This window comes from Macrotis lagotis, chromosome 8 (assembly GCF_037893015.1).
Source record: "Macrotis lagotis isolate mMagLag1 chromosome 8, bilby.v1.9.chrom.fasta, whole genome shotgun sequence".
NCBI lineage: Eukaryota > Metazoa > Chordata > Mammalia > Peramelemorphia > Peramelidae > Macrotis > Macrotis lagotis.
Window position 1 is genome coordinate 48,323,490 of NC_133665.1, and position 8,221 is coordinate 48,331,710.

The window sequence follows — 8,221 nt, forward strand, 5'->3', positions numbered from 1 at the left end:
CCTCTACAACCGGACAGTGTGGTAGTATAGTCAGGATGCCGCACCAGGAGTCAAGTCAGAATCCTGCTCAGCCCTTAACTAACTTTTGTGGTGTCTTCCTCCTTCAAGTCCCTGACCTCCGTTGTCCTATCTGGGTCCACCATCTCTGTCTGTCCCCCCTGTGCCTGCCCCTGCCTCCAGCTCAGCAGCACCTTCCCTGAAGCCCATGCACGCTTTATCTCCCCAGCTAATATTCATGCTCCCTGGAAGCACTCCCAGAGCCTGTCACAGTTGGTGCTTAATAAATGCATACTGACTGGTTGATGTTGAGAAAGCCAATCATCTAACATAGAATGAAGGAATAGGACCAGATAATCTCTTGTTATCTTTTAGCTCTAAATCCTTTGATGGTGTTTTTCTAATTTTATCTTGACCATTCTCCTCCGGTATATGCCACTGTCCAACTGAACTGGACTGTCATTTTCTCAGACAAGTCCTGATCTTCCTGGCATGCTTTGCCCACTTGAAATATAACCACAGGGACACAGACACAGACATGCAGACAGGAAATCTGGCTCAGGTGCTATCCCCTCTGAAGCTTGAGTCGATCCCCCCTTCCTGTGAACAGCTGAGACACCTTGGGTCTGTCTGGTGTTGCTCCTGATCTAGATTTGTCAGTACAGAGAGGGGAGTGTCTCATTTATCATCACCTTCTCCTTGGTGTTCAGCAGAGTACATTGCACACATTCTGTATCTTGCTGTGAACTGTGTTGACACTGTCTTCCTGGTCCTCCTCCACACCCCTTCTCATGTTTAAGTAAGATAATCGAGTCTTCCTTGTCCCTGATGACTCCCTCCTCCAGTCTTCCCCTTTTTCTCATTTGAACCCTTCCCAGGGCCTACCTGTGTGTGATCGGTTGTGAATCTTAAGGTTCTCTAGGCGGGAAAAGCTCTTGTTACAGGTGGGACACCGATGTGGCTTCTCATTAGTGTGAGTCCGAATGTGGATCAACATCTTGTACCTTCCAGACCAAGAAAGGAAAAGCATCAGGTGAGCCAAGGCATAAGGAGTTGAGCCCAGGGATACTGGTCCCGAGTGAGCCCTATCCAGAGCTTCCCTCTCCAAGGAGGAAGGGCCTAGTAGGGGCACTGCCCTGACCAGGCACTCCCCCCAACCTCTTCCCCACTCCTGGAGATATCCTCCTTTAATAAAGGGCTTCATGAACCAAGTCAGGTCAGGTCCCATAAGAACAACAGGGAACTAGGTGGTCCTAGAATGCCCTTGCTTCTTCCCTCTCCCTATCATGCACACACCTAGCATTGAAACCTCGGCCATGACGGGCACAGCCCTCCCAGTGGCAGCAGTAGCCAGCCTCCTTCTCAGGTTTGACATGGAAATCATTGACGTGGTCCACCAGGTCTTGCAGCAGATCAAAGAGCTGGTTACACTGCAGGGAGAGAAGGGGAGGAGGAGCCATAAGACCTACTGGAACTTCAGCGAACTACCTTCTACTCTACCGACACCCGCCAGTCCTCACCTTGGCCCAGCGACAGACAAGTTGCTTTTGCAGGGGTACATCTGGAGAGAGGCACTTCTCCTTAGGTGGGGTAAGGAAGGAAGAGGAGGGTAGATGCAGTGCACCCCCTGAGCTCAGTGGTAAGAAGAACTGGAAGGAACTGGGAACTCCATCAATGTAGCGAAGAGACTGGAAGTCCTGGGGAGGAGGGCAGAGAGAAAACTGAGAGATAATTGGTTGTGGCTTTTGATGATTAATGAATCTTCTTCACCATGAGCTCTTTCTGACTTTCCCCTCTCCCATAGTGTCTCTGCCTTCACCTTTCCCAGGATCATCCCCATCCAAGATCATCTGGTCCCCGGGTCTCTGAACCAATCATTCTCCCTATCTCACTTCCCAAGAGTTTTCATAAAAGAGAAAGACACACCCTAATGCCCATATCCCAGACTCACATGGGCAGCAGGAGTTGGTGGCAGGTCCCCATTACCCTGGCGCTCAGGAGACAGGGAGGTGCTGCCACTGGGAGAGTCCAGTCCGGATGGGGGCGACAGGCTTAGATCCACTAGTGGTGCTGCTGAGAAGCGGCCATCTCCCTTCTCAGGGAACTTGGGGTTCAGCAGGAATCCTGAGTGGGAGGGGAGGAAATCAGGGTGGCCCAAGACTAGAAAGAAAGGGGAAGGGAATGAAGAGTCAGTTGCCTTCTCTCTCAGAGCCCCCCACCACACCTTGAAAGACTCAGACCTATCCTTCACACCCCATAGTGACCACAGAAATGACTCTCAAAGGTCATTTCAGTCATTAGAAGACTCAGTTTCAAGAAATGAGTGTGTAGGGAAGAGCTAGAAAATGAATTAAAATGCGTACCCATCTAGGATAGGATATTCCTGTTGGCCATTCTAACAATTACAAATGCCTAGAAGTGGACATGAGCTTTCTTGGAATGTAGTGAGTTCACTGTCACTGAAAGTCTCCAAGCAAAGGCCAGATAACTTCACTACTCATCAGGAATTTTGCACGAAAGACTCCAGTTTTGGTAGAGGTTGAACTATGACCACTGAGGCCCTTCCTGTGGTTCCATTCCTGATCTCAGTCCCACTACCATTTGCTCCTGCCTCCTCAAGATCAAGCAGTTGAAAAGCCTGGTAAACAAGGCTTTGCTGGGGACCCTGGAGAACTAAGCTAGGAGACCCAGGTTCTGGTCACAGATCTATCTGCCAGTGATTTGTTGTGTGACCTTGAGCAAATCACTTAACCCCATCTTTAAAACAGAGGGCTGGGCTAGACGAGCTCTGAGGTATTTTCCAGCTCTGCATCCTGAATTTCTTCCTAGAGTTGATTGCTGCCTTCAGGTTTTCCCCATGGTAATGAATGGATCACTCCCCTCCAGGGTCCCTGCTTGGCTGGATTGACTGTACCCTTGCCTATATCTGGGCTCAGATCATGACCCTAAACCATTAAGAATACCCAACAGCTAGAGGCTCTACTCTTCTCTATTCCACTCACATTACATTATATATATATATATATGTATATATATTAATATTATTATATATTATGTATTATATATTCCACTCACAGTACATTACCTGAAGGAGGGGATCCAGGGGATGCTGGGGCAGGGCCATCATCTACCAAACCTAGCTCCCGATGCAAGGTCCGGTGGCGGACACCACCCAAAGCCCACTCTTGTTTCTCTCGCGCTGCTCGAAGCTTGGTGATGCTCAGCTTCAGGTCCAGCGGCTCGTCCAAAGAGTGCATGGTGCCAACCAGGGGCAGGTGTGGTTGCAGCAGAGAGAGGCTCCCTGGTAGGAGGGAAGGGGGGTAGGTGGGAATAGGCAGGAACCTGTGGGAAGAAACAGTCAGCAAATCAGAAACTTCCTATGGCAATGGTCTAGCCTCATTTATGTTATGCATCAACCTGCTCCCCAGCCCCATCTTCCTAGCCATTTGGATTAAGGAGGATCCTAGGAGTTTGGGGTCCCAGTTTTGTTCCCTGGAGGCCAGTTACCATCACTCTATTCTTTTAAGTATTTACTATATGTGCATAAGAACCCCTTGTATACAAAGAATTATATCAAACATTGAAGAAGCTGCAAAAATAAGACACAGATCTCCCTCAAAGGAGCTTGAAGTCTAAAAATTATAGGAGATGAGGGTATATGTTTGTCTGTCCATTCAAGCATCTTAGAACGAATACAGGTCTAGGACTTAAATTTTATTACCAGGGCAAATTACATTATCTTTCTAAGTCAGTTTTCCCATCTGTACAATGAGGGTGTTGGACTAGATGGTCTCCAAGATGTCTTTCAGCTCTGGGGAATCTTACGTGGCAAACCTGGTGGGCAGTTAGGCAGGAGAAGGGGGAAGAGCCAGCAGGAGCACACCACTGATGCACACCATTGATTCACACCTGCCAAGCCCTGGCCACCTGCTGCAGGGGTGGAGCCTGTAATATGCATCTGTCCATTCACCTTCCCCAAACAGCTCCTAGACTAGGCACAGTTACTTAGCAACATGCCCTGCAGAGGAAGGGGAGCTCATGCCAGGTCGATGGCAGAGTCCCAGAGATCCTTCTGCAACCACACAAGTTGCCTATCCATCCCCAAGTGGCAACTCAAATCATTAGTGAGCACACAAAGTCATATAGAGCCCAACTCCCAGGAGTTCCTGAGAACTGAGGGAGCTTCTCCAAGTCCTGGGGGGAAGGCTGGGCAGCCCTGCTCTTCAGTGATGTTTTAGGTCCGGATGTCCTGGGTCTTATACCTCTATGTATCAAGTATTTCATGGACACTCTCCCTAAACCCCCACAATAGTTTCCCCCACAATGATCAATCACCACACCAGGCGAGGTGGTACTATCACTACTTCACAGGAGTAAGTGACTTGCCCAAGGTCACACAGCTAATGAGGAATAAAGGTACAAAATCAAGGTGTCCCAAGGCCAGGAGGATTACCTCTTCACACAGCAAAATGAGCCAAACCTAAACAAAGCTCCAGCAGGTAGGAAGGGAGTCAGGAGCTCCCACCAAGTGGACCAAGGGCAGCCAAGGGGAACAGAATGCCAGTGCAAGGAAGGTTCATCCCTGCCAAGTGACAGGGAAAGACCAACCCCAAAGCAGGGAAATAGTCAAAGGGGAAGAGGTGAAGAGTCAGTATCCCAGAATCTGCCACCAGGGGGCAGCTGGCGACTGCGGCACTCTTCTTGGTTAACCTGCTTGGCCCTGGACCTGAGGAGAGACCTTTGCCAAGAGCCCTGGCTCCGGGAGGAAAGATGGGTGTGTGGGTGGCTTCCTTTGGGGCAGCTCCCCAGACTACAGCTGCTCTTGTCCAGGAAGCTGGGTCCCCCTCCCCTTTTCAAGGCAACTAAACTTAGCCCCACCTCCCAGATCAATAACCTGACCCAGTAAAGTCCAGCATGTACAGATTCATTTATTTTGAGGTCCAACTTTGCTCAGGTATCCCTTTGAGGATCTTAAAGCACCAGGTATGTCCCCGGGGGTCCTCTTCATGACTGAATAAAAGAGAAGAAACTATAAAGAGGGACTGGATTTCCACATTGGGGCAGCTGAGCAAGGGAAAAGCCCTGGCCATAACATTCTAGGATTTGGAACTGGGAAAACCTGCCCACTCAGCTTTCAAAACTGATTTACTCAGAGCCCTACAACTAGGACAAAGAACAAAGTGCCTGGAGTCCAAAAGACTCATCTTCCTGAGTTCAAATCCATCCTGGGACACTTACAAGCTGCATGATCCTGGGCAAGTCACTAAGCCCTGTTTGCCTCAGTTTCCTCATCTGTAATATAAGCTGGAGAAGACATGGCAAATTGCTATGGTATCTTTGCAAAAAAAAAATCTCAAAGAGTTCAACACGACTGTTGGTACTGCCATGCTATTTCCTCTTTACTTTAGAAAAGCCAGACTAGGAAACCTCAAGTAACACAACTCCCTCTGATCAACTCCACTTAGGAGGTGAGATAGTCTGATTTTGCCATTCTGGGATCGATAAGCTCCTTCCCTTGTGACTACTAATGGGGATACTGAGGCAGGAGAGAGGTGATTTGCAGGGAGAGACACACACGTGTACATCATCTGGGGTTCAGATCTCCAGACCCTGGGCAGAGCTCCCAGGTCAAGCACAGGACATCTCCAGGGCCCTGGGAGAGGCAGGGTGGGGTCCCTGCCCCTTCCCCCCCTCTGGCCAGCTGTCCCTCCACCTGTTTATTTTTAGCCCTGGGCTCTGGACCTCCCAGCAGCTCCCCCTGAGTGCTGGGGGCCCAGGCTGGGCAGGCAGGGAGACTGGAAGGAGGAGGAAGGAAGTAAATATTTATGCTTATTAAGAATTCAGGAGCCAGGAAGGCCTGGGAAGGTTGGTGCCCCCACCTCCCACCCCCTACTGCTCTCTCCATTGGCCTCGGGCCACAACCTCAATCTAACCACCCCAGTGGGCCCCAGGTCAGAGGGCTCTCGCAGTGAGGGGTCAGGACATTTCTTTGAGGAGGCTCTGGCTCTGCAAAATTTTTTCTTGGGGGTTAGGGTGTAGATTTAAATTCAAATTCTGGACCAAGAACAACTGCCCCAATTAACAACACCTCCAGTATTCTTCCCTCCAGATTACTATCTCTAGGATTAACCCACACACAGTAACACCCTAGTAATCCCCCTCCAGAAATCTTGGAAAGGAACTATTCCTAGGAACCAGACCCCAGGAAGCACCCCTTCACAACCCCTCCCAGAAGTAACATCTCCCAAAAATTCTTAGAACAAATAACAACCCCTAGTAACCTGGGCCTCTCCCTTTCACCCCCCCCCCAAGTAAAACACAGCAGTAATCCCCAGAGGGACATCCTTCAAGAATTCTGACTCCTAGCAACGCTGTCAGGGTAAAACTCCCCTCCCCACTATCCCCAGATGTCCCCCACTCTTTGGTTTACAAGGACACAGTCCCTATTCCCAACCCCCAGCTTCCTGTAACTCCACCAGGCCAGAGAAGCAGAGGCCAGAGGGGTTCATTAGGCTGGGAGCAGGAGGCTAGCCCTACCCAGCCCTTGGGGCCCTCCTCCCTCCTTCAGTCCTGGGAGCCGGAAGAAGCCTCCCTGGGTCCTAGCTGGCAGCTCAGCCTCTCTCCCACTCTGCCCCCTGCTAGCTCCCCCAGGTAGACAGGAAGTGACCCCACCTCTCCCCCCCCCCCAGCCTCCACCTTGGCAGCAGCTCCCCCACCCCACCCCAACCAGTGGCAGCCAGTTCTGGGCCCTAGGTTCTCTCAGTCCTGGCTGGGAGGAGAGGCTGAGAGTGAGTGTGCGCTTATGTGTATACAGAGGAGGTAGGGCCCGGAGCCAAGAAGACCTCCCCAGGATTTATTCTTTCCAAAGTTTTCACATTCACATCCTCCTGAGACACAGATAGAGCAGGGATTGTTCTCCCCATCAGGCAGATGTGGAAATTGGGACCCAGGGAAGCTAAAGGATTCGCCTGGGGTCACTTGATAGTTATTAACGGAGTAAGCCAAAATAATAAAATACCAGCAGCTCTGGGATTGGGAGTTCATAACACCTGGGTTCAAGTTGCTGAATGCCTTTAACTGTGCCCCTAGAGAAGTCACCTATCCTTTCTGACCTTTTCCTGTTTTCCTATCTATAAAACGAGAGTTGGAGTTGATATCTAAGATTTATTTTCCACTTTTAAATGATCCAGAGAATCAGGATTCAAACCCAAATCTCCCGACCAGCCCCCAAGCTTTTTCCTAAAGGAGGTCTGCCAACCTGAGTAAATATTCCTACCCTTGTCCTTAGTTTTGGGGACCCTCCCAGAGGAGAAGCAATAGGGGAAAAGGGGATGGAAGAGAGTAGCTCAGCTCCAGAGAGTTTTCCCAGCTCTGCTGGGGAGGGAACAGACAGGCAGTTCCTAGACAGAGGGGGCTTTCATCTCCCCTCCAGTGTGGGCCCCTGCCAGGGGCTGCGAGCTCTGAGGCACTGGAGGTGGTCGGAATCTACCACACCCACCCCCACCTCCCCCTCCTGAGCCTCCCTCACCAGCTGCAAAAGGAACTAATTAGAGAGATGGGGAGAGGGAGGAAGTGGGGGCTTTACAAAAGAGGGCTGAAGGAGCAGCCGCCAGAGACACACACCACCGGGGGCAGGGAGAGAAAAGGAGAGGGCAGCTCCAACCAGGAGGAGAGAGAGGGGCCCAGCTTTAGGTGCACGGAGGGGAGGGGGAGGGGAAACCAAAGACCAGGACCTGCTATTGTTCAGCTTTGCTAAACCCCCTGAGACTCCATCCATGAACCTGCAGAGTTGGAAGGATGAATAGGGAGGGAGGGAGGCATCATGCAGAGTAAGGTAGGCGACCCCCCACATGGCACATCCACCAGGAGCAGGCCATCCAATGAACTGACCCCTCCCTACAAACCCACAAGACACCCCCCCCTTCACCCTCCCATCCCCAAGCTTCTCAGTCTCTGCATCCCAGGACAATGGGGATCATTGTCTCTGTCTTGGGTAGGCATTTTCCCAGCTGCAGCAGTGGTTGTCCCAATGGGCCAGGTATGGGCCAGGTAGAAGAGATTGCTGTTTTGGCTCTGAGGCTGCCTGCAGCCCCAGACCTGGGGCTTTTTAATAAGTGGGCCAGGACCTGCTACCTCCAATAGAACAGCTGTCAATCTGGTGTTCATTTGCATATCATTTACATGTAGCCAATTTTCCATTAGCATGCAAAGAATTACTCCCAAT

At 50.8% G+C, this 8,221-nt stretch overlaps 1 protein-coding gene across 4 annotated transcripts in view; it reads right to left on the reverse strand.

Annotated features, from left to right (window-relative positions):
- The window catches only part of GLIS2 (GLIS family zinc finger 2), a 52,186-nt gene that overhangs the window by 11,450 nt on the left and 32,515 nt on the right, over positions 1–8,221 (reverse strand). For all 4 annotated transcript variants that reach the window (XM_074196848.1, XM_074196847.1, XM_074196849.1 and 1 more), the window contains exons 2-6: positions 3,083–3,339; positions 1,949–2,157; positions 1,518–1,694; positions 1,294–1,427; positions 883–1,001 (exon numbers count right to left, since the gene is read on the reverse strand). In XM_074196848.1, coding sequence (XP_074052949.1) covers positions 883–1,001; positions 1,294–1,427; positions 1,518–1,694; positions 1,949–2,157; positions 3,083–3,254 — 811 coding nt within the window. In that variant the 5' untranslated portion in view covers positions 3,255–3,339. The remainder of the gene's footprint in view (positions 1–882; positions 1,002–1,293; positions 1,428–1,517; positions 1,695–1,948; positions 2,158–3,082; positions 3,340–8,221) is intronic.